Genomic DNA, 26,860 nt, shown 5'->3' with positions numbered 1-26,860 from the left:
GGCTTATGCTTAAATCAAGTTAAGTGCCTAGTACGCCGTTCCAAACAATGATGTTGCCACCGCAATATCAACTTTCTGAACAATGAAAAGTTGTTGAAACAAGTGAAATATCGACACACCCTGGCAGAATCTACCATAGCAAACAAAATGAGAAAGTATACGGCAGGTGAACCAACCTATAGTTCATCTCACAACCTACATGCAGCACTGTGGAGGCTACATTGTTGTCCCCCTCAGGCCGCCTAACTCACCGCGAAGGAAGCGACAAAAGGCGCCGGGGCCGTGCGGTGCCACTTGCCGAGAGGGGAGAAGGGAGTGTCCTTTCAGGACCCCCTTCACGGCGGATTAGGCGGCCTCAGTGGGCGCACTATTGATAACAATGTAGCCTCCACAGTGCTGCATGTAGCTTATGAGATGAACTATAAGTTACGGGGAAATCAGTTCCTGGAAAAGCAGACAGCCCTCCGTCATGGCTCATAATGGACTAGTGAAATATTCCAACACAACAAACAAAGGAAGAAAAAGAAAACGAAAACCCTGGTGAAGTAGAATCCATACCTTGTGTACTAAAAACCCAGCAGAGAGGAGAGAATGAGCCCGCAATACACCCTCCTTCCTTCCCCGAAATATACAATAGCAACAAAAGGGGGTAGGGGTGCTTATGCAATTCATCAACCAGACCCAGCCATTCTTGTCTTTGCTTTTATTATTACAGTGTAAAAGCTAGTACATGTTCTCGGCGTTGCTGCTTCGTGGCCTCTTGATCTTCTCCAGGTTCTTCGTGATCAAGTCATGCAGGGTAGCCTGCCAAAGGAAGAGGACAAGAAAAGACAAGAGCTTTGTGATTAACGGCACAACACAATTTAAATCATCATCATCAGCAGCAGCCTACTCAGGTCCACTGCAGGACAAAGGCCTCTGCCATTGACCTCCAACCGCTCCTGTCCTGTGCTGCTTGAGGCCACATTTTACCCCCGGATTTCCTTATTTCATCCTTCCATCAAGTTAATGACCTTCCCCTTCTACTAGACCCATCTTTTGCTGTCCACTCTGTTACTCTACTTGTCCACCGGTTGTCCGTTCATCTCACTACACGGCCAGCCCAAGTCCATTCCTTTTTCTTTATCTGAACTATGATATTGTCAACTTTAGTTTGTTCTCTGATCCAGGTAGCTCAATTCCAGTCCCAGAGTGTTACTCCTAACATTATTCGTTCCATGCCCGGTTGAGCCGACCCAAGTTTCAACTCCTATTGACATCACCGGCAGTATGAACTGGTTGCAGATTTTTCTTTTGAGTGACAGGGGTAGCTTACTTTTCGTTATATGGCAGTGCTTGCCGAGTGTTCCCGCAACCCATACCTATTCTACGCCAAATTTCTATCGTGGTTGGGGTCAGCACTAAGCAGCTGTCTGAGGTAGTGGTATTCTTTTACTACTTCTAGCGTTTCGTTTCCGAAGCTGAAGGAGACGCTTTTGGCATGCTTATCTCATTAATTTAGATTTATTCATATTTATCTTTAGCACCACAGCCATCCTTTCCGATTGTAGTTCTTAAGCATTGTTTGCAGGTGTCCTGCAGTCTCACTCAACAATACTATGTCGTCCGCAAACGTCAGATGGCTCAAGTATTCCCCGTTTATCCTTAATCCTATATTTTCCCCAGTCAAGCTTTCTTTATACTTCCTCAGGGTACTCTTTTTTGGACCCTGCCCGTGCATTCCTCGTATATGTCTTCTAGAAGTCTTACGTAGGTTTCCACTATAGCCTTGCCATTTAGTGCTTTTAGCACGGCGACGGTGAGTACTCCACGTTACTCAACCATGGATCACATCATCTATCAAATGATTACAGAAAATCTCGTTACAACAGACACTGATATAACAGCCATTTAAAACTGGTTTGGTTGGTTTTCCTATGTCTGCCATGCTTGCACCATCGCATACAATAGACATGGTTAAAAGAGACACTCCGTTACTAAGCGAAACCTTTCTAGGTCACCAGAGTAAATTCTCCACTATTTAGAGGAGACGTGATGGAAAGGGGCCCTCTATGGAAGATCCTGTGGAAAACTGCTCTAAAGATGAAGCTTACGCCAGCATCTAAGAGACTGCAGAGGATCCGGAATCTTTTGAGGAATTTGTGTAAGTAAATGTGGACCCTGTGTGCTCCCAAGAGATTGCAAGTAAAGTGATCCTTGCACAAGTAAGTGGAGCCAAAGAGGATAAACCAGAGGTGAAGGACAATGACAAGGACATCGCAGGGCAGAGAATCTCGGCAGCTGAGTCTGACAAACATTACCTCCAAAACTTGGGAAGGAAGCTAGCACAATATGCAGTCACTAGAACTAATATGAATGACTTTTTTAAGACGCACTAAGCAATTTCTTGTCAATCTGTCTAAATATGCCTTAGCCCTGATGCATGATAAAGTGGTCAAGTCCGACTTCGCAACGTCTTTTTTGGTTGCAAGAGACTCGTTTCCCGGGTCCCTTGAGTGTCTTTTGTGAAAAGTGAAATACACGGCGACAAAAAGACAAGACGAGACAAGCACACTATCCCCTTTTAAAAGGCACACACGCAGTTGCCTCGGGGGCCAAGGAGAGTGCTCTTACGTAATGGTTCTTGAGCTCGCACAGCACCAGCCTCAAGCTCACGTACTGCTTCTCGTCCAACTCCTGGACAGTGCGCCTGAAATCATCCTGCACAAAACAGAGGTGGATTCCACACACATCAGTGCCACCGTGCCCAACCAAGAAACCGGGAGCAAACAATTACTGCCACTGAAGAAACACTGTACTGTATGGCTCCCTTTCATTCTGTCCCAGTTTTGCGCCCCTTCTTCGCATCAAGCAAAATGACCAACTGGCCCATCAGCAAACCCCACTGCAATTATTCAATTCACAGTACGTTGACTTGCTACGAAAAATTTAGAGACTATTCTACCGTGCTCTTAAAACCACCGAGTTTTATACCATACCTGCCAACCTGGTGACGTAGAAATTTGTAATATCTGCGGACTGGAAGAAGTGGTGGTCAGCACACTTTAATTTTGAAGTCTAAAATTATTCACGTTTTCTTCACGCGTTCTCATGTTTTCACAACCATACATGAAAACCTTCAGTGTTGAAGAGTAATGAGCAGCAACTTCATTGGGAAAGGCAGCAAATTCTTACATCTACGATTTCGAGAACACTTGGTAGTGCTTTCTCGGCTTCGAGCCTGCCTTTGCATTGCGAAGCAACTACCGCAGTCGTGCCACGCACAGGACGCGGCAGTCATACAAAGGGCGACACGAACACGGAAGTCGTAACCAGCCCGTGAACAACATGCTTATAAGCAGGCTTGCCGGGGTAGCAGCGACTTCACCCCGCTGCGTAGCCCACCCCGAGAAGATGACAGAAATCGCAGCTTCGCAGCTGGTGATAAGACTACGTATTGCTTTCTCATGGCGGCGCAGGTTCCACAGTGTCGTTTAAATAGATGGTCCCAGTTTTTTCGTAAAATTGTAAGACGCGACAAAATTCGTACATTTTACGGAAAATTCGGAAGAGTTGGCAGGTATGTTATACCAATATATCTGGGACTAAACATTCGGTGGCTGCAAAAGCCATAATATTTCCTGAAAAACACTATTTACAGCTGTTTTTCTAAGCGCATGAAGCCAGTAATACTTTTAATTTTAAAGGCTTTATGCAACACAAGCAAACAAAACAACTTCCCCGTTGTTGCTCTGGTTGTCATGAGCTAGGCCAAGCAAGCACTGAACACTGTCAAGTGTTACACTGGCTCCCATGATGTCACAGACTGCAGCGGCGGAATTCCCTCTCGTGCATATTATAGTTCGAAAATCTACGCTAGAACTGCAGAAGACAACGGAGAATAAAACTTTTTAAGAGTTTTGAAGTGGCTTTAGATCGTGTAAGAATGCTGGATGGAGATTGGTACCCCCACATGTGGAAGGCGTTACTTATTTGTGAAAAAAGCTACACTGAGAAGACAGATCCATATATTGACAGCCAATTAAAAAAAGAGGGGGCAGGGGGGGGGGGGGGGGTGGCGGGGGGTACGGACGGACACGGGAAGCTTGAGAAAGGCTCTGTCACTACTGTCTGCGGGAGTGGTCACTGAAAGATTAAAGGAACAGAACAGATTTTTGTGGAGTGCATGTCCTCTAACTCATATGAAAGCCACAGTTTTATGTACTGGGGTATGGTGTACACTAAGAGAGAGGTGTGTCGTCCAGGGCTGGGGGGGGGGGGGGGGGGGTCCCTTTTGCAATGAAAATTTCTGCTGAGGAGCGAGCTTCTGTTGTAAGCAGCCCCCCCTGGCAGCTGTTGCTTACCAGAGAGCTTCACAAGTTTTGTTTGTCAAATTTATCCTTATTTATTGCTTTAAACAGCCTTATTTCTCCATTTTATGGCATAATGTTTTTATAAAACACCTAAATAACGTTTGAGTTCGACTTAAACACTTTTAGGTGATGGTAGCTGCAATAGGAGTTTTCTGGGGAAAGCCTGCGCTCCATACATTTTTTTTTTTCACCACAAAAGGGACTTGCGCTCTCCATTGGTTTGTCCCCCGCACTGGAGTAAACCCAAGAAATTTCTAAGTAAACAGGCAGAAATAATTTTAATTTTTCACTAAAAAAAGGTGGTGCCATGTAGTGCCTAAACACGACACTACCGTACGTGTCCAAACAACACAGTCAGTTTGAACGCACGATTCAAAAACTGCATAAAGGAATAGGAAAGGTTGCACATTGTTGTTTAAGCCATTTTTTTAAATACCTCTTTTCATCTCCTGCGCAATTAGAAGCACAGAGCTTCACACTAATATATACTAGAGGGAAATCTGGTGCCACACTCTGGGCGAGCCGTGCTTCACAGAGTGCTCCATTGTGTACCGGAGAGGCATGTTCCGCTTGTCCTAGGCATGGCTTATGAACAGGCTGAAAAGTTGCTAGTGAGTTTAAAACAGCAACAATTTTATGTAAAAGATTATTTAAGTGTGGCGTGAACATTATAAAAATAGATTTTCAGAAAGATTTATTTGTCAACGATTATTTAGCAGTATGAATTTGGACTAACAAGAAAACAAATGTTACATTCGCTGTAGATTTCGGCTTTAAGACCAAAAAGAAGCCATGTGGCTAGCCATGTGGCTAGCCAAGTCAAGTAGGCGAGGGACGTCGCTCGCTGCTATGACGGCCCTCTAGCATATATATAGTGCCAAACTCTGCGGTAAAAAGTATGTTGCTGCACGGCTCACTGCCACGATTGCCAGCATTCCTTTTTGCGGGCCACGTATGGCTGGTAGAAGGGACACGTCTGGCTTCTGACTCTCATTCGCGGAAAAGCCCTCACTCTGAGCAGGTTCTCAGCCTACTCTCTGCGTTGCAATGAAAAAGAGCTCTCAGTCACCACTTTCCAGTGGTACACACAAACAGGGTGCCACACACAAACAGTTCTACTTCCATCGGTGCTGTGCTCACCACGTGGGGGTACTTGGCCACCTTGGCGATGATCTTGCCCCGAGTGAGGAAGTAGCGAGAGATCTGGTCGAAGAACGCCGCCGCCTCGCCCTCCACAGCTCGGATCTCAGTCAGGGCGTCTTCCTGCAACACGACAACACAGGGGCCCGCACCGCTCAAATGGCTGCGAACTGTACAACGGCCCAGAAACAACACCTCTCCAACTGTGGGGCATCTAAAATAGTGCCACGCAAAGCAGCATTGATTGATTGATTGTAGGGTTTAACGCGCCGACGCAACGCAGGCGATGAGGCGCGCCGTAGTGGAGGGCTCCGGATTGATTCCGACCACATGGGGATCTTTCACGTGCACCGAAGTGTCGTACACACGGCCGTTTTCGCTTTTCGCCTCCATTAGAAAAGCGTCCGCCGCAGCCCGGAATTGCTCCACACCAAACAGTAGCAAAATACACTTCCCCAACACTCCACAAAGACATGCTAGCACTGCAGAACCACTAAGCCTATGAGAAGAGAGGGAGAGAGAGAGGGTTACTGCTGCTGTTATGGCACTGTTGAGCGACTTGGCTGCGAAGCCTTTACAGGCTGCACGTACTGAGACAGAACGCTAGCAGCACAGGATAAGTTGTGATGGCTCCTTCAAGAGACTCGCTAATGAGGAGATAAGTGAACAAAGACACATTTGCATCAGAGAGGGAGTGAGCCCACAGCAACCATGCAAAAGTTAAGTAATCTGAAGAGTGTCAACAGAACTCAGAAAAACTGCGCACAGAACCAAATGCCCAATACACATGTTGTAAGGGAAACAAGTGTAGGAATTGCGTAGCATCATTACAATAGGAACGTAATGCCATTCAAACACTGATTTAATGTCGTCAGAACACATGTCGCTTTGAAATTCCACACTATCACACCGGAGAGTAACCTGTCAATTTTTAACTTAGTCTACACGCTCTTCCTGGGAACTCGACCCCTAATTGAAAGTGTGCTGAAAACAGGAACGTACCTGTATGGACACCCCAAAGTTGTTGCCATCCTCGATTCTCGGGATGAGAAACTGTATCCACATCTTCAGCTGGCAGGTGAGAGGGGAAAACGCAGTACGCAAATTGTTAGGGCAATCAGAAATTCCCAAGTTTTTAACAGGCTAAGCTGGAGACAAAAAGCTACATACTTAAGCAGAAACAACCACAATTCTGTTTCAGTGAAAAAACTGCCACGGTGGAATAACAGACATGCCAACTTTATTGCATATCGCAGTTAGGATAGATACAGATCAAGGACAATTAAAGTATGGCTCTTTATATGTATCAAAAAAATTCTCGTTTGAAAGATGACACTGATAGTTGACCTCCATGGTATAACTGATGCTGTTAAAAATGAGCATACAAGCATCACACTCAAAGTAACTGAACTTGAAATTCGAAAGTCTCATTTTTCGACAATAAGGCAACTAAATGACGATGGTGTAAAAACTTTCAGGAAGCTGTACATCTACTGTAGCAGCACAGGAAATCCGATTCCCCCTAGGTCTCATTGCAACAGTGACTCAGTGTTGCTTAACCCTACATAAATATAAACCCTCGTCTGAAATTTATTCTGAAGCCCAGCTCAGCAGGAATCCCAGATAAAATACAGATACAGGGTCACATTTCAATTTTACGCAATGGGATATCACAGAGACCCCCTTTGCAAACACACTTTAAAAGGTATCAGAGAATACAGATACACGCATACAAATATTTAGATATACAGTGTAGACCATTTATAACGTAACCGCTTATAGTGCGGGACCGGATATAACGCGGGTTTTTGCGACCACCGGTTTGCCTCCCATAGAACTCAATGCATAAGCATACCGCTTAAGATGCGGTTGGCCGAAGCACAATACCGTTTATAGTGCGGTTTTTCGGCGGGTCTGCTGATCCACCGGCGCAGCTGAGGCATCGTTTTAGGGTAGCAAAAGAAAAAAGAAAGGATGAAATCGGCCATCTGACGCAGCGTGCACCCCTTGCCCTCCTCTAACGTAGACACCCGAAGAAAAAAAAAAAATAGGCACCCTTTAGTTTGCGCGTACCTGATAACCACAACTGACCTTGCTTGATACACCTCGGAAGATAGCGACAGACTCCCCACCGCGCGCGGCAAGTTGATTTTATTAGTCGTGAACCGCATGGCCCGTTTTCGCGCACGAATCGTGCACATCGGCGTTGCGCGTCAGTTTTTTTTTTTGTTTTTTTTTTTTCGTGCTCGTATCGACGATTCCGCGCTCGCGGTGGCTTCTTCGCGTGGCAGTGGGAGGAGCCTGACGACTTGCACCAATGTGGAGACGCGTACCTAATGGCGGGAGATTCGAAGCGCTCCGAGCCGGCAAGCCGCGCCAGAGATGTTTAGGCTTACCACCGCGTTATTTTTTGATGGGCGCTTTCACAAGCAGCGTGGATGGCAGTTTATATTCCACTTTTCGCCCACATTATTAGCTCTTTTCTTGCATGAGCATCTTCTCTTGCGCCCCGTGCGGCATTTCAGTGAGCGGTTAGAAGCAGCCGCTGGAACTTACTGGAACTGCCTGCACCGCTTCACGGCCAGTGCCGACACCATGTTGCCGCCTCTTACCGCGCCGCCCACACCACGCCAGTTGTATCCGCGCTGGCGTGCACGCTTTCGCGATACCAAATCTACCACGCGGTTCACGCTTTAGAACGTTGTTGCAGATAAGCCACCGCTCTTTCCCTTTCCGAACATTCGGGCCGCGCGAGGCCGAAGATTTCCACCACCAGTACGTTGCGCTGATAAGCAGCCGCCTTCGGCATCGTGAACACAAGGTGGGGTAAAAAAAAAAAAATCCCGCTGGCGTTCTTATCACGTCTTGCGGCATCTGTTCATAGACGCTAAAAACGCAGCCATGGTCTTTCTAAACAAACACAACGGAAGTTAAAGCCGCGCTCGCCGTTTGTGAGACTGCGCTTTTGCCCTGCAGCAGCGGCTGATGTTAAAAATAATACGAAATATAGACCGTGCCTTCGTTTTTAAGTGCTGTGCGTTTGAGTGATGATAAATATAGGTTGACTTGAGAGATAGGTGGCGATGGGGTTGAATTCCGGCGTGTTTTGGTTATAGTGCGGTACCGCTTATAATGCGGATTTTTGCGGCTCCCGCGACATACGTTATAAGCGGTCTACACTGTATATATATATTTGCTAATATTTTGGGCAAGGCAATTCTCTGAATAGACAACGATTGATTTTATGACGCAGGCAATGATATATGTATTGCAAGGCTGTAAAAAAAGGTAGGGCAAAGCGAAGAGAGAGAGAGAAGGCTGTCATTCCAAGATGCTGCCACTTTTACTACTACCTCAACCTGTTTTTCTACAAAGGCAGAAAGTGCCTCAATAAACCAACACACGTGAATTCACAACAAACATACCGAGCAGCCTCGTACAAACAAAAATTTGTAGTGATAAAGGTGCACCAATTTCATTTTAGCAACATCACGCTTGTATAAAAGGATTGTTTTGTTCGTAGTTTTGCACTAAAGAAAGAAAGAAAGAAAACCCAGCAAGATACGAGGTGCTCACTTTTCAAAATAAAGCCACCTCATATGCAGTATTTATAGATTTTTAGTCACACATAAAAACCAAGCCTGGCCAATCACAAGTGTCATAATGTGATACTCAACAAGCCTGAAGTCGCCCTCCCAAAAAACAGAGCAGTGAAGTTCCACGTTAATAGAAGCAGAATCGAGAACCAAAAAGAAGAGTTCAGTATCTCCCGTTTTATAGTAGTATGCAAAAAACGTGATATGAGGCTGCCATTCTACTTATCAATATTTCATGCTGTTTATTAATTGGGAACTAGAATAGCTTAACCAGTCAACTCGTGTATGGTGCTCCTTAAGTATGGCAGGCAGCAAACACGGGAGAAAGTTGCAGAAACCCCAAAACGTGAAAATGGGTGCAACGACAACCTGACCATACAGCGCAGACGTCTGTGGTGACTTAATAGAGCTGAATTTTAGCTAAGACCTACGGGTAAACAGCAACTTAGGGCCGCGAAAATACAAGTTTTCTGTGCAGTGAACATTTTTTATGCTGCATGTTCACCTCTGAGGGCCAAAGGCAACACTGCACACAATGTTGCAATCACCGAGCCAGTCGTACACGGCAAAGCTGTACGTAACCATTAAATTTTTGGCCTGCAAAGACTTGTTTATAATCAGACAGAATTTCACAAAATTTGAAAGCACGGAAAATTAACAGAATCGGATGATAAAACCCTTGGCGTGGCACTGCATGTTGCATCTTAAATATTGCCAATAAACCGCATTAGTCACTGGGCGCACCCATTGTTGAAACCAAGATTTCTAATGCCTGTTTCTTCTGAAACCCCTTACCAGTGACGACACACTCTGTCTCAAGTCAATCAATGCCTCGCCTCAATCACCTGTTCTACAGTCTCCAATCCTCCCTGCTTGAACTTCGAACTAAACTGCCTCGATGGGGCCATTATTGTTCCTCTTTTTCATGTTACCAAATCACCTTAACTCCCATATATTTGTTCCCAAACAGGAGCTTCCCTTGGTCCGAATGCCATATTGTTCAATTTTGCACCGTCCTTTTTTAGCTGTTTTATTTCGTCTGCTCTTCAACAGTAGGGCATGCCTTGGCTGCAAACAACCTAGCTGGCTTCAATGCTGTGCAGACGATGCCTTGTCTGCTCAGCCCAACAAAAATCTCGTGGTCCTGTGTAATCAGAGACTTCCCACTACTTCAACGTTGCCTGAATTTTGCTGCTGTTTCATTGGCCGCAGAACCTTATAAGCATCAGCACATTTAGACGAAAGCAAACTGCTGGAATTGAGTGCACCTGACAAAGAGCAGCAAACACTTGACTTTTCTTGGAAAAAGGTGTGATGTTTATGTATGCACCTGGCTCCTGTAAGCTGTGAAAATATCCCCACTGAAGAGGTCTAGGGCTCTAAATGGGCGCAGAAAAAAAAAAAAGTTACGGGGGATGCTTAGAACTAACCCCCATATTCAGACAGCGTACCTAACTTATGCCATAAGGAAGCCTTTCGTAAGTGTCGGAAAAGGACCAGAATGAGAAAAGGCCGCTTTGCACTTCACAAACCTTCCTTAGGGCGCACTTATCAAAGGCGCCCTTTTCGAGGCAGGCTAGGCTCCTGCGAACGAGGCTAACGCGTGATGCGCCCATCCGTACACGGCGTGTGGGCAGGACTTGACCGTTGCGCCAATGAGGGAGACCGCTTCCGCGGCGTCAGCTTCGAAGCGCCCGGACTCCATCCGTAACCATCCCGCAGGGAACTTTAGGCTTAACACCGCGGCAGAATACTGATCGCCGCTTGCGCTACTATCACACATGATCATCTATTGCTTGAATTTTCACCACAGCATCATCCCCTTTCTCACATATGTAACTTGGTTTGCACGATTAGTTCCATTCGGGCAAGCGGCAGCTAACTGTAGCTGCCCCTGCCGGCGTCATTCTACGAGCGGAGGCAGCGCCATGGTGCCGGCGCTGGCAGTGTCAGGGCGGTGGGCGTGTGCGCGGATCGTTGTTGCTTGCGGAAAGCGCCTTATTGTTTGCAGATTTATCAATTTCTCGCGTACAACGTGCGAAAACTAATACCTCAGCCAATCTATCGTAGTAGTCTGCAATGTTGGTCGGGAAAAGGCGCACCTAAGGTAGGTTGGCAGCTAACTTAAGTAGCGCTTACTTTTCTGTCCGATAAGTTCGTGAGAAAGCGCCCTTTGAGCATAAGTTTGGTTCTTGAAACGCGTTAAGGCTCCGAAAAGTGTCCAAAGGGAAAAGTTCTACTTAAGTTAGGTTTGTCAATACGGGGGTAAGACTGTGAAGGCGAAAGCCTGGTAGGGCCTCACGTTGATCTGCTGTTGAACTTTGTGGCTATGCCCATCACCTCTTGACCAGCCCCCTGGACGGCACCTTTTGAAGCTCATTCTGCTCGCTCGCCATCGCCAAGAGCCACCCCTTCTCCCCTGTTGGTGCCTTCCCCTCTCAAGGTGGCTCGTACTGCCACATAGCAGCGGTCTATTCCTTCCTGCACTGGCGGCTTCCCTGTCCTGGCACATGCTACGTCGGTCTTTTTTAAAACCCTCCTCCTGCATGGCTGTTTTCCTTTTCTAAAGCATGCTCCCCGACTCGGCCCAAATTTTCTGTACAATTTGTGTACGTCATGCTTTCCGTGAAACATACAGATATAAAGCTATTGCCTTAAGAACAGCAAGGGGGGGGGGAGAGAGAGAGAGAGCAAACAATAGACTGAAGCCACACAACAACAACACCACAACAGAAAAAACAACGTTGCGAGGGAACACTCACGATGTTGGTGTCATCCACAAGTTGCCAAATCTTGGGTTTAACAATGTCCACTATGCTGACGATGTGGTCGTTGGTGGTCACCGAGCCAGATGGCAAGACAAGCACCTTGGTGCCTGTGGAAACCACATGGGAGGGAGAACAAGGAGGGGGAGGGCAGCACTGTTACGGCACCGATCAGAAGCAACACGTCGGGCGAGGGTAAAACAAAGTTCCCCTGCAAAAACAAGGGAGGCATGCGAAACGAACAAACAAACAAAAACAAAAAACAAAGCAAATGAGACACCTGCAACACCTGGAGGTACTTCATACAAGCCCACAGTTTAAACAAGGCTGCTAAATACATTCACGAAGTGTGAAGCAGGATGGTGAAACGAAAAACTTAACTCCACGCAATGCTGTTGCTGCAGAGCTATAGCTGTGGCCCCACTGTTGAGACAGCTCCGGGTAGTCCCACCAGACATACACCTTCAGATTTCATCAAACACATTGAAGCTTTGCTCTGCGCGACTTTGTATCTGCTTCATGACATTCACCATTTTATAAGCCTCTGCACTGAGAACCAATTTACGATCACACGCCACACTTGGTAAGTCACCTCTAATTCGGATGGGTAAAAGCTTTGCATGAAGTGATCGCATATGCCACTACAGTGGCCTGGACACTGTCACATCACCACCACACAACCCATAGCACCCTGCAAGCCAGCACCATATCTACTTGTTCACGACGCCTCCTTGGTGAACTTCCAAACTCTCCTAGTGTATATGGCTGCATGAACCTCCCAACATATGAGGCTCTGTTACTACAATCACAGATGCCACAAAAAATGTCCAACCCACAGCTGATTGGCGCCTTACAAATGCAGGTACTATATGATTCCTACTTACAGCACGTGTGACTTCAATATTGAACAGCATCCATTCAACGCAGAACAGATCCAACAAGAAACAATTTGTATAAAAGCCTCAGGGAGGTGCTATTACCGCGGCAGAGGGGCGGCCCTACCAGGTAAGTGGGCACTGCCTATACTGCTCGAAATAAATTTGCCGAAGAAAAAAGGAAATCTCTAAAGCCACATTAGTCAAAATCAAAATCTTTCCTTTCATATTACTTTGTGCGCAACAACCGCAACGTGGTGCAATAGCTACTAATTTCTTATTTAGTATTATTGTGGAAATAGACTAGATAACTACTGTGCCTCAGTTCTTCTGAATGACAGCAATTTTACTGAACACCGCAGTGAATACAACAGATAACAGGGCCACACACAAGACTTCTTTCTGTGTCCCCGTCATGTTAGCGCTGTTATAAGTATGAGAAGAAATTAAATCAGTGTAGTACAAGTGTAAACATGTGTGTCCAAAACAAAGGGGAGGAAACCGCACCTGAATGTCTATGGAGAGTAAGTGGAGGAGAGGCCGGGGAGAACCTAGCTACCTTCCCGCAAATGTGACCGAAAAGAACAAATATGCAAGGAATTCACATAATTTTACGACCTTCCTACTTTTCATAATTAATAATGAATTTGTTTCTGTGCTGATTGTAATGGGGAAACAAACCAACTTTACAACCCCAACCTCAGATAGAGCATATTAACAAAATAACTTTACAGCGCTGCACTTGGCGAAACAATGTTTCGTTCTGTGAGCGTGACAGCTGCTCCATGCTGAATGGCAAATTAGCCTAGCTTTGTTTTTTTTTTAGGCAGCTTCGCAATGCAGCAGCAACCGTCTCCACAAAGCAGAATGGAGGAAGGAAGCAGCACTCACCAGTAATTTCATTTTCAAACGTCTCGAGCCGTCTTTTTTTGACTGCTGGCTGCAAAGACACAAAGGTAATGCTTAATACGCAGGGAGTGGTGATCAACGAGCATGGCTCTGACATATCACCACTGTTCACTGTCACCGTGCAATGGGCAGACAAGTCGTACTGCCCAACTGTACAAAAGTGAAAGGAAAAGAATGCACAATGTTCCTAGTTTTTTCTTTCTGTTTAACGCAGCGAATTCATTTAGAGCGCCACTTCTCCAGCCCACTCAGTCGCCCTGCAGGTAAGCTTAGTTGATCACCAAGTGTGCACTCATCACTAGAGGGCAGATTTTCAAGCATTAAAAAAGGGCATTTTAGGTGCCCAAAATAGGCAGGCAAAACAACGTCTCGGGCCTCCAAGGGCGTAAAAAAAGCACTATACATTTTTACGTAAATGCAAATAATTTCAAGCAAACATGGGCATGACCTGTAGCTACGACAGTTTCGAAAAGTAGAAATGTTATTGTTTATGACGGCACAAAGGCACCGACAGCTGAACAGAGCCATTCAATAGTCCCATAAAACTGTTGGACTAATGACGATCCATTGGCCTTTTTCAACAAGCGCACTACTCACTTTCACGTTCGGTGACCACTGTCGCTTCTTTAGGCATTACATATCATGCAACAGGCACGAAAAAGTACACTCGAGGGCTCAAATACCGATTTAAAAAAGCACTCCTTTATGTCTACTTGACGCAATTCATTCACAACACAACAAAAACAGAAACCAATGATAAACGCCAGAAGACGATTTATCAAGAAATTAACGTGATCCTATGTGAGGACTGCTAGGTACAACGTTAGTAATTTTCTTATACGCAATGATATTATCCAAATTGTTCAGGCAAGACGTCCTTTCACTGCCACGTACACTTCCACGCGCAAGAAGAGCATTTTTCCAAAAGGATTTTTGCAGCCGAACAGATTTTCGATGGAAATGCATGTTTTAGAGCCAGTCAGCAGTGCGAATTTTAATGCGCAAAGAAATCTGGTTGCGCAGTGACGATTTGCCGTTGGTTCTACAATATAGGAATGATCTGCTCAACTGCTGCCCAACTGCTGCGTTGAAAATAGAGCTGGATTTGATTATGCTTCTAGAACCAAAGATGCATCTGCACATATCTGAAGGAAGCTGTTTGAAGAGCACGCAGAAAATACTGTAAAAATCATCGTGAAAAATTGTGGAAACAGAAAACTACTCCCATTTTCACATTTTTGAATTCAAAATCATGCCACTTGTACTTGAGAGTGAGCATACCATTTAATGCTGCTGGCAATCATTTTCTGCAAGTTGAACTAAAGGACAGCGTGAACCCCATAGAGCTCCCAACAGTCAATGCTGCCCGGTAACAAGAATAACGATCTCAAACTGCACTCAAAAGCAAAACTTGGGGCTAAATAGTGTCATATACACAGTTTAAAGCACAGCGCCCTGAACGCGGCCCCGTTGGACGACGTGACGTCATTTGCCCTGGCTGGCTTTCTGGGACGCGTTTCTCACCGCAGCCTTCACTGGTGCCCAAGTGCATCCGCAAGTGCTGACACGGCTTGATGAGCGAATTTGACCATTTTTTTTCTGTGTTGCTATGAATAGGGACTTGGTGGCCATCTAGGTTGGGCGTGCCAACGTTCAGAAATTTTACTTATTCCCGAAAAATCCCACATAAACGTTACTTGAGCGCTGTTTCCATTTGTGTCCGTCGCCCAGTTTCCTGTTCACTCATTTCCTCTAACATAAAGGTATACAACGGCTTTAGTTTCTTTTTAGATGCAGAGCATCTGATTCACTCGCCTTGTCCCTCCGGCGTCGTCGGCGTTGTCCACCCCTACCCCATTCTCCTCGCCGCGCCAGCTGCGCTCTCTGCCGCTCACCCCCTCTCCTCTCCGATAGCGAACACTCTCTCGCGAGGGGCATTGGATTGGATTCGATTTGGATTGGATTGGATTAAAGTGGATTGTGTTGGATTGTGTTGCGTCAGCCGCGCTGGGGCCGGCGCATGTGCAGTACTCTCTCTTCCGCGGTTTCCTCTCCTTCAGGCGCACTGCGCATATAACCGGTGTGCCGTTCTCGTCGAAGCAACATCCACGCTTGGCTCAAACACCTAGAGTCCACACCGCTTTACAAGTACGCCAATGTCGTCATCGACTGGGACCGGCTTACGAAGTTCCCTCAACGTTATGCGCGCTATAGAACGCGGTCCCTTCGCCGCTCCGCCTATGCGTCGCATCTACACAGGGGTTCCCGTGAGGGGAGGTGTTTTTGTTTTTTTTACATACTGTCTAATAAGAGCAACAAAAGAAAAGCCTAAAGACTGTAACAGCGTGTAATGTAACACAATTCAGCATGTATTATTACGTCCCAAACCTTGATTTGAAAGCTTTACTTTCCAGCCTATTTACTAAAATGGTTGGATGAGGATACAATAGAAGGGCTGTAAAATGAAATAAACCTGTATGGGTATGGATGTTGCACCTTTCTCCTTGATTGCTTACGCAGCCAGCCTTGTGGAACTGTTCCACGTTATCAGCTGTTCAGTGTTGCTAGTTTGCAGCTATGTAAACACACGAAACTTCCAAACGGTGCATGCAGTAACAGAAAAATTGCATATGCGTGGCTATCAATGTTGAGGGCGCTCGAGCACAAATCGCGAAATAATACTTAGTGCGTGCAGTGAAGTATCTGAACGCTCAAATCCACTGATCAAGCTTTGTTAGCACATGCATTGCCCCCCCCCTTAAGATGGCTCATCAGGCTGTTGATGTGACCATTTTTTGCATTTTTATATTACGCACTACAAAACTGGTTTGGCAGCATGCCACATGACAATTTTTGGTCGGTCATTTTTTGCTTATCCATTCATGTATTAATTTGTAAGATTTGCTGCAGCAAGTTTTGTTTATACCTGGCTTAACTCTTTCCTTACGGCGCCATAGGTCGTTAGACACGGAGTTCCGATGATTTCAAACGTCCCTCCAAAGCTAAAAAACGGCACCTTGCGGACTAACTAAAGCCATCTGGTGTATTCATTTGCAACTCCTTTTTTGATTTTATCATCTTTTGTTTGCTTAAATTTTGCGTGCGGAGATGGTGTCAAGAGCGAAATTTGAACCCGCAATAGCGGCGAGTTGCACGAAAATGGTGCCAACTTCACGACGCACTCCACAAAAGCGGACAGCTGTGGAACGGACTTTGGATGCTGCAGCTGCTGAATTTTCCTCCCACAGCAGCAGTAATGGCAACAACGATGGGGGATAGTCAGATTTTAGTTCTGATCCAGATGCGTCAGACTTCGACAAGTGCTAGGAGTAAGGTTCGTTTTTGACTTCACACTGTAGTTATAACCAAGACGTGCTTCTTATTTGACGGCTGCGGTTTTTACTTCACGAGTAAGGCCTGGACAACATGTAGCGGGGATATTTTGCCAAATGCAACGCGCTGTATCACGTTATCACCTTCAAGATAGCCTGGTGCGCGCTGTGGAGAACTGCGCGCCGCGTCTTGAGAGTGCTGATTTTTTTTCTCGTTTTTTTACCACTGAAGTGATAAGGCTTTCGTGTGAGAATGCAAACAAGTATGCTTGCATGCATATTTTAGAAAGACCGACAAACTCTCGAGTGGCTTCGCGAAGTGGCACAACCGTCAGAGCCGCCAAGTTGGCAGGCCTGCAAAAATCCAAAGCTTGGTGTACAGCGATGATGCATATATTAAATCGCATCTTAGGAACGTAGAAACAACTTTTATATCTTAGAATTACTAAACTAACTTTTCGGCTCAGTACAATTGCCTATATGTATTGTGTGCATACTTTTTTGTGCAATTTTTCTGTTTATCTGACCAATTAACTGTAATTGTACCTTTCACAAAACAGCTGCTATGTGTTTGAAACAGCAACCTATCAGCAACAATTTCATGCATAGCAATACTAAATGCGTCCAGTACCTCAAGAGAAATAAAAAAAAAAGTTTTGTGAAAGCGCTCAAAATCGGCCATTTTTCTGCTGCAATGGAAGAGTTAATGTCCTAAAGGCCAATCGCATTCAAATTTCCCCTCGGCCAAATTTGCTTTGCACGTATGGCACGTACCACCAAACCAACTGCGACATGACTGGTAGTCCAGTGAAATGCGTTGTTAATAAGTTATTACCATTTAAAATAGCTCTGTCGCAGGCGACGGTGCACCTGCATGGTTATGGCCTGCATGGTTACGGCTGTTCAGGCAAGCAGCTGTAACCTGAACGCGAACAGCCATGAAGTGGAACTGACATTGCGGCCGGCCCTGTGCTTTTTCCAGCGGACAGTCAGGAAAACCGGTTGAGATCCGCTGGACGTGCTTCTTTTAGGACTGCGGCAAGGGTGACCCATTGCGCGCAGGCTTACCGTGGCCGGCCGGCCGCATGCCGCCGCTCACTTGCTAACTGGGCCAGATCCAGCGTCACTTCAGCTTGGCCGTAATGGCCGCACTCTCCTCAATTTCATTTTCAAAATCTGCTATTTTTTATAGTCGTTTGCGCTGCAGATACACGTATTTCAGCTGTCATGTCTTGTATCCAGACTATAAGGAAATAATGTTTTCACGAGGTTAAAATTTTGAGTGCAGTTGGCCTTTAACTACGATAATCATGCATGCCGCTGATTGGAACCCTAAGTAGGATTCAATTACTGAGAGTTTACGTGGCAAACTTCCCTTTTGCGGCAGACTTTTTGTTGTGGCACTGCGTTGGACTACACTGATAATGTAACTTTCAGATAAACTACTTCAACCTTAGCAACATTTGCGCAACGAAATGTAACGCCGAAGATTTCACAGATTTGATTGATTGTAGGGTTTAACGCGCCGACGCAACACAGGCAATGAGGTGCGCCGTAGTGGAGGGCTCCGAATTGATTATGACCACCTGGGGATCGTTAACATGCACGGAAATCTCGTACACACGGGCGTTTTTGCTTTTCGCCTCCATCAGAAAAGCGGTCGCCGCGGCCGGGAATCGAACCCACGACCTCGTGCTCAGCAAGGATTTCACAGATACTGGTGGCCTTCACAAGACTTGCTGAGGGCGCAAACTGAGCCCACATTCCAAGCCACAGTTGTAATCGATAAATGCAACCCCCCCCCACCTCTCGAAGACTGTCTGATCTACCTTTTGTTTAACAAGTGCGGCACGCCGGGCCTATGGAGGAAACCTGAACTGCTGGGAGCGAATAATCGAATCACGCTAGTGGTGGCCGTATGCTGAAGCCTTCGCACGATTCCGTACATTGGAACGCTTCTGTGAACATTCTGTTCCATTTTGCAATGACATTCAGGGGTGATCCAGCCATTCGAACTATTGGAGCAATTTTTGGAGCTGAAAAAATGTTATTTTGGAGCACTATTGTATCAGAGCTTGATTTTGGAGCAGCTTGGGAGCAGCACAAAACTTATGTTGCAGCTTCATTTATCTGGAGATAAAGAAGGCTGGCAACCATTCAGGCAACGCTAATTACTTCCCCACAGTTGTACTCTGAAGCTGGTAACTAAAGCACCAAAATTGTGTGCCCCCACAGCCTTTAGACACCGCTGCAAGTGAAGCAGATGACAAGCGTTTCTTTAACTTAAAAAACAAACACCAAGTAATCATTACAAAAACTTACTGATACCAAAAGGGGGCCGATTTTATTTACAATAAAATTATTTCACTATCTCAAACATATTGCACTGTTTTGTTGCTTCTTGCCGTTTCGTTCAGTTCATCCAGCTCGGAGGGTCCAGCTCGACAATATTTAGACAGAAAATATTGCACTTCACACACATCACACCATACTATTGCTTCTTGCTTGCCTTCTTATTAAGTTCATTCAGCTCGGAGAGGGTGTGGCTAAAGGCAGAGTTGCGTTCTGGTAATAAAGCCTGCCCTGATGAAATAATGTTTTCAGCCCTTTTCAGCCCTTTTCAGCAACGCACGGCATGAGATCCCCTTTTCTTCCAAATTTCACCTGAGCCGCTTTTCATTGCCGACATCAGCACCACATTCCCGGCCACTCAGGCGGTGGATAAGAGCAATATGAAGGGGCTTTATTTTCAATACCGTCACGCGGAACGAAAAAAAAGAACAAAAAACAAAAACAGAGAAAACCGCTGCGAAAATCCCAAACGGCAAGTTGTTTAAAGTTACGCTGATGCAGTTTTGGCTAGCGCTGCTCCACTGCAGTAGCCCTAAATATAAGGCCGCACATTAATAAAACGATTTGCCGCGAGCGCAGAAAAGAATAGACTCTCGTTTGTGCATCTTGTCACGAGTGGCCGAACGTCAATCACTAGTTTTCTACAAGCGATACACATGAAGTAATGCCATTATGCTTGTTTGCAGCAGTGCGGGAAACCACTCCGTTGCGGTCCACGCCACCGGAGTGTATGCATGCCGACTTGCCGAATTACCATCTCTGCCCCGAAGCGGCACCGTGGCTGCACCATGAGCAGAGCTCGGCTGGGGCAACCGAATAATCGAGCGCACCGCTTCCTCCAAGTTGCCAACCTGGGAACCATCGTGCTGGTTAGCGGTAGAATGATCGTCTCTCACTTCAGCTGGTTTGAGGGGACAACTCTCGGCCGAAAGACCGGGTTCAAGCGGTTCGGAGCATTTGGCGCAAGTAAAACACCACTGGGCGCAGCAGGGCGCAGGAGAGTACAATTGTAGCAAAATGGCGCAAATGGCGCAGCTGGATCACCCCTGCAATGACCAACATGCACTCCAACAGCATGGACAGCATGAAATTGTGCATTTTCTTGTGCCTAATCTATTTTGCTAAGGGCGCATGTCGAGGAGGCACCGGTAGTCCACGCTGAAAAAAACTGGCAAAGGCCAGTAGTGCCTGCTCGCTGTAAATGGCCTAAAGGCTCCAATGTTGAAAAAAGGCTCACTTATCCCCATAGGGTGATAGGAGAACAAGGAACAAAACAGGCGTTTGCCTTATATCAGGTCTGTACTCATCACCGTCAGTCATCACAGGCGATGCAGGACTGAGGAATCCATTAATGCTTCCGTCCCTTCCTCTCAGTGCCAGCCTTGGCCACTCTTTGCCTCAACCAAGTAATTCTACCTCCTCTCGCGCGATCAGTTCCTGCCCTCAACTTTAACCCCGAATGTATTGGTGCCGGCTAAAAATTTGTCCACATGTACAGTTAACAACAATGAAGCAGGTGCCAGCCTATGCCGAGAATAGCAGCTTACAATAGCCACGGGCTCATCTTTGGCGGGTGATAAACAATGCCCAAGAGACGACTTTCTGCACCCGGCTGCCCCAGCGCATGCACGAAACCTTGCTGATCAGCCTGAGCACTATCATAAGCTGCCGCTCTGTGCAGAGGCTGTCATCTCGTTCATTGTTGTTCCCATTTATGAGGACCACGCATCCCGAAGTCTTTCACCACAAAAACAGCCCTGGCTAAGGCCCAGCGGCTACAGCCAAAAAGAACTGGAGACTTTTGAGGTATCGTGCCCTACACCTCACCGTAATCGTTCCACTGCTTCTAACGTTAGAAGAGTTGTCCGCAGCAATGTGCGAAAACTGCACAAGGTAAGAAAATTTCAGGGGAGCTGTTGCTGCCTTAATTTTAAGCTTCAAGAAAATAGAGGAAAGCCAAGAGGCAAGCGAAGCTGCTCACCAGATCAGGCTCATGATTGATGTGAGGTGGTTCAGGCACTGGAATGTTGATGTCCACATGTACAGCTGTGAGGTCTGTTTTTGAAAACTTGTCGGTCTGCAAAAGGGTGCGACAGTCGGCATCACTCATTTGAAACCGTAAGCACACTTGGGATGTAAGTGAAAATATGAAGACTTCACGTACCTTTAGCAGAGTTTCCAGCTCAAGGATCTTCTCTGGAAACTTGTGCAAAACCAATTCTTCTGCCTGGAGATCAAAACACAAGATTTTTTACTTTGGCACCGGACACACACAGAATACCAACTTTGTATCGCAGACTAAGCATGAAAGGTAAAGGTACCCCTTACACCTGCCCCGACAAGTATGCAAAGTAGATGCACAGGCACAGCTTATGCGTCACAATTTCAGCGGCAATATAAAACCACTCATTGGAACTTCCACAGCTCTTTCCCCACTGTATTGGCAGCCATGAAAATGTTGAAGGGACAGATTTTCAATCGGACTTGATGGTAATGTTCCACTACATCCTAACCAGAGAAACAATTCCGGGAAACATAATTTACAGCTTCTGACCATACTCCTACTGGGATTTTCATTTAAAAGACACCCACCCAGTCTCACATTAAAGTGGCTTTTCTGAACTTGGCTTGAATAGGTAAATTGGAGCACCGAGAACACAAACATAACACTTGCGACAAAAAAAATTGAATGCAGAAAACACAAAAATTGAGACAACAGGTACTGGCCCCCAGTTTTTTTTGTATAATTTCCGTCACGAATTGTGAATAGTGCAGCAAGGTAAAGACACTTGTTTGCACTTTTTTTTTTATATATAAGAGCAGTAAGGTAAGGCCATATAAATGTAAGGTATGGTATGTGGCAATTTTTGCTGGACATGCTCTTTCAAGAAGGCTCATCTACGCTTATTAAGTACTGCAGAACAAACAGCACCACTACCACAGCGTCTGCAGAGCTAACTACCACCACTTCCACTCACTTCGTGGGTGTGTCTTGGAAGGCACTCTTATTTTGTGGTTGACTGCACTTCACTTTCCTTAGCTCCGCAAGCACTGATAGAGGGAGCTACAAGATTTGCATTGTTACGTTCCACCTATTTGTTGGCTGTAACTGATATCTCAGAGAGCAGCGAGCGCTAAGACGGATCTTTATCCATATTTCATCGCTTCACTAGTTGCTTTGCATTTGCCCGCACAGCAACAAATTTAACTGAACATTAGAAGGCATGGAGGACACACATGCACCAGAATAGCTAGTGGATTTCGTATAAAGTGTTAAAGTAATTGCAAACACTTCTCCAAATCTAAAGACGCCCCCCCCCCCCCCCCCCCCCCCCCCCCCCCCCTTCACATGAGGTGTTTTGGTTAAAAAAAATTGCAGGAAAAATTTCGGGCAAAGCTTTTCAAGAAGAGAATAGGTGCCACCAAATTTGTTGCTTGTACATTCTTTGTTGCAAACGTTTTATATTTATTTAGAAAGCATGATACATACTCTCACATGCACATATTCTGAGTGAAAAATTTATTATCGCACGATTCATGTGAACAGGATTCGGTTTCGGTTTCTGGGCGCCGATTCAAGCAGTGACGTCAAGAGTACTGCGAGGACGCTCTGCCACGTGTGTCTACCATGCAGCACTGCGGTACGCTGCGACTTTACTGCGGCGTCTGCTCCCGCACACACGTCCTTCACCACGGAAGTGAACACGCCGACTCGTCATGTCAAGCCGCGGCAGCTCCGACACAGACTCTTTGTCTGCATCCTCGGATGCAAACAAATGAAAATCATGGATATGCAAACCATGGAAATGCAACTGGATATGCAAACCATGCCCCTTAAGAAACCAAGGAAGAAAGAAGAGAGAGAGAGAGAGAGAGAGAGAGAGAGAGAGAGAGAGAGAGAGAGAGAGAGAGAGAGAGAGAGAGAGAGAGAGCTGTTTTCGCAGTGAATTGAACCCACAACGTTGACCGAGCAGGCACGACGCGCGAGACCACTGCGCCACCGCACAAATGGTGTCCCGCCACGAAATCGCCGATCCTTCGAGTTGTACGTCGGTGTTTACTAGTTAGTTTACATAATTCCTGGCTGGTAAACTGAAATTTCTTAAATAGCGCTTGCGCAGCAAGGTTCCGCGAAGCCCCCGCAATAGCTTACCGCCATCAACTCTGCCCCTTCGCGAAAGCGCTCGCAAAAATAAGTGTGCCGGCTGCGACTGCGATTTTGCACTGTCGGGATAGTGCTTGCCGTACTTTGGTTTTACGTTTTATGTTAAAAACCTTGGCCGACATTGATCTCTTATTACTCAAATTACCCTACGTAACTCTTCTTCTGCATGAAACTGACCTTATATTTTCTACAGGCGAGCCGATCGCACACGCATATGCAGTTTGCAGCTCCGGGGTAGCGGTGTCACCGAAGAGCACGGCCGAAGCGTCGAACGCCAAAATACGGATCGCATTAGCGCTAGTGTTGAGTTGTATGGGCTTCATGGACCTTACTGAGTTTATTACACTCCAGAAACTTACAAAATAGAGCAGCATTCATTGCGGCACGAATGTTGTCGGGGAGCAGTTTTCGCTTCTCGGTCGATTCCCGGCAACGCGCCGGGCGAACGGTTTTGTTGGTGTCTTCAGTCGGCAAGTAAGTCACACTACGGCGACTTTCCATCGGCCGACATGTTTGTGTCGCCGTTGGCGTAGTGTGACAACGCGGTCTGGCAATTCGGCAGTTGGTCGATGGTTTGGCGACTCGTCGCCGTCGTGTCAGCCTAGTGCGTCTGATATGACCAAGCGACCAAACAAACTGTGGTAACTGGAGTTCACGTTGACGTCGCTCGAGCCGCTAATGTGGTATGACGTCACAAACTTTGTTATGCTATCAATTCACTGAAGTCATGGTTAGTGGCGCTAGCGATGGGTCCCGATCTCCAGAAGAGCTTTTAGGTACTTTTTAGAAGCGAATTAAAATATATATTAAGCGCTTGCTGCACCCAGCACTTCGTGTTGAGGGTCCTTGCATACAGAGAAAGCCTACAGCAGGCTTTTTAGAGACTTAAAATTTGGCGGCACAACCCCTTTAGTGCTTAATGCCCTCAGTTTTAATGCCAATAATTCGCTGCTACACGCAAAAGTCTAATGCCATTCGCTCTAATGTCATTTTTGGTTTAAGGATTTCCACACAACTCATTCACCTCCACAAACGCCTTAATTCTACCTACTCTTGAACGTGATGAGCATTAAATGGATCTAACAAAACTCTCAGCACCAGAGTGTTGATGCGGAAACAAAGCTGAACTTCAAAATGAGACGATTTTTTTGTGCACTCTTGGTGGCGATGTTTTCAAAAAAACATAGTTCACTAAAACAGTGGCAAAAGGGAAAACATCGTGTTAAATTTTTCGGATTTGGCTACCGCTGGCAGGCGACGGCGGCAGCTGCTGAAGACACTTTTAGTAACAGCTCACCCGATTTATAAGAAAACACTATTTCTGATAACGTTTTCTCTCACAAAAGACATTTTTAAACCCTTGTAAGACGTTTTTCTCTACGTTAAAGACATCCAAATATGAGTGAATTTCTCTTTTTGGCCATGATCCCCACCTTGCCTAACACATTTAATGCCTTTGCGTTTTCACGTGTAGCACGGCTCGCCCAATTAATGTCATTTGGTAAACACTTACTGTCATCTTTCGTGTGCGTGTGGCACGGGTATAACATCCTCTTGAGATACAGCACACACAACAAAGTTTGGTGTCCCCTTGAACTAATGTTGCTTTATATATATATATATATATATATATATATATATATATATATATATATATATATATATATACACATTATATATATATATATATATATATATATATATATATATATATATATATATATATATATATATATATATATATATAGCACCCGTTTACCTTAAAACTGGCAAGAGACCTTCACGTGAGAAGGATATGCTACTGTCAATTAGCATGGTAATAAGGAAAGAAAATAGCACGAAACGTGCGTCCCAGTTGGTTAACCGTTTCCCAACAAGCTGTCTAGGAAGAAGGCACCTGTGCAATGAATACATCTCTCCAACTGACGAGAAAAAAAAATCTTGCAGAACAATTCTGCAGCGCTTGCGTAAACTAATTTCAAAAAAGAAATGCGTGGCTACTCACTTCTTTTTTTAGACGTTCTTTGTACTCTTCTACCTAAAAAAAAAGTGCAAAGCGACAATCAGAATACGGGAGTAACACACAAAACAACAATCGACGAGAGTACATCACGAAATACTGGGGAAAAAAAAGCAACAAAAACATGCATGGCAGATACGCAAGCGCTCTTGACCGCGCGTCGTACGGTGCCAACGATCCCGCCACTCGTCTCAAGGCCACCGAACAGGTCTACGCACTGCTCACAACATCGGCATGACAGCTGAGGTCCATAACAGTCAGGTATCACGGCACGAACTCGGATGGAAAGCGCGAAATACAAAAATACCGCGAGAAAATGGCACGCGCTACAAGTACCAGCAGCGAAAACGGCGCACACGTTCAGTGAGGGACGCGCTGTGCAATCTGCAATGCCAACAGCGTTGACGAACATTACCCGCACACAGTCCGAGCTATTTTTGGTCAGCTACAGCATAATATGACTACCCGTAAACGTCAAAAAAGCGGCCAACTTGGGAGCTAGGCCTAGTAATTCATTGGATAACGCGCACGTTACGAACAAAGCACTGGTGCGCAGGCCGACATCGTGAAGCTGAAGGACATCAACAAGGAAACGAAACGTTACCTTTGGGTTTGTTTCTCTCGCCATTAGAAAACTTTAGCTTCAGTTTAATGGAATGTGGGATAAATGGTGTTTTTTCTGTATCAGACAGGCGCCCACACGCTGCATCGGCGCGCCGAACGGAAGTTGCTACAGCGCATGCCCATTGCGAAACGGAACTTTCGGTGATCCGGCTAGGAGTGTGCGCGCCTAGGCAGGCGTCCCCATCTACGCACTAAAATATCACCGACACTTCGCCGTACTCACCTTTATCTTTCCTGGTGTGGAGACAGAAAGCCGTTCAGCGGTAGCGAACAGCGACTCCATCGCTCTGACAGGGGTCTGGATGTTTCAACAGGGGCGGAGAAACGGCGAGGTGCGGACACTTTTGCGCGTTTTGCGCAACCTCAAAAAATAAACACGAAAATAACCAGACAGTGACATGAGCCCTCTGGCGACTCTGTCTGAAAGCGTCGACCGCCGTCAAAATTTGTATTTTACGCCGTGTATTTTTACGCGTTCTTGATGTAAAGCACGGATCATACGTAAAAATAAAATTTGTTGCTCTGTGTTGATATCTATATAGTATTCATTTTGATAAGTTAGTAGCATTAACTTTATGACAAGCCAACTTGTTGCTTACACCAAGTTTACGAGTTGACAAGTTTCACCCTGCCAATTCCCAAGTGCTTCCTTTAGTTCAAGGTGACGAGTTTATAGTCAGTGCAAAATTGAAAGAAAAAAAAACCTTGGCGTCTCACTTGATGACGCAAG

At 45.8% G+C, this 26,860-nt stretch overlaps 1 protein-coding gene across 2 annotated transcripts; it reads right to left on the bottom strand.

Moving 5' to 3' along the window:
* Window positions 1-688: 688 nt before the first annotated feature.
* Window positions 689-26,513, bottom strand: Reg (proteasome regulator gamma). Of its 2 annotated transcripts, none has more exons than XM_077698850.1 (10): window positions 26,354-26,513; window positions 25,492-25,524; window positions 21,486-21,548; window positions 21,303-21,398; window positions 13,620-13,668; window positions 11,851-11,963; window positions 6,495-6,563; window positions 5,493-5,615; window positions 2,614-2,700; window positions 689-804 (listed from the first exon to the last, which is right to left on the bottom strand). In XM_077698850.1, exons 1-10 carry the CDS (start codon window positions 26,411-26,413, stop codon window positions 724-726), a joined length of 774 nt encoding a protein of 257 aa, XP_077554976.1. In that variant the 5' UTR covers window positions 26,414-26,513; the 3' UTR covers window positions 689-723. The 2 variants fall into 2 exon arrangements, with proteins under 2 accessions (XP_077554976.1, XP_077554977.1); XM_077698851.1 differs by lacking the exon at window positions 26,354-26,513 and adding an exon at window positions 26,111-26,251.
* Between the last annotated feature and the right edge of the window lie 347 nt (window positions 26,514-26,860).

Source organism: Haemaphysalis longicornis, unplaced genomic scaffold, assembly GCF_048455015.1.
Source record: "Haemaphysalis longicornis isolate Haplotype H1 unplaced genomic scaffold, Haemaphysalis longicornis Haplotype H1 scaffold_2, whole genome shotgun sequence".
In the NCBI taxonomy this organism is placed as follows: domain Eukaryota; kingdom Metazoa; phylum Arthropoda; class Arachnida; order Ixodida; family Ixodidae; genus Haemaphysalis; species Haemaphysalis longicornis.
Note: the sequence above shows the minus strand (reverse complement) of the source record. Positions and strands in the feature narration are given on the sequence as shown.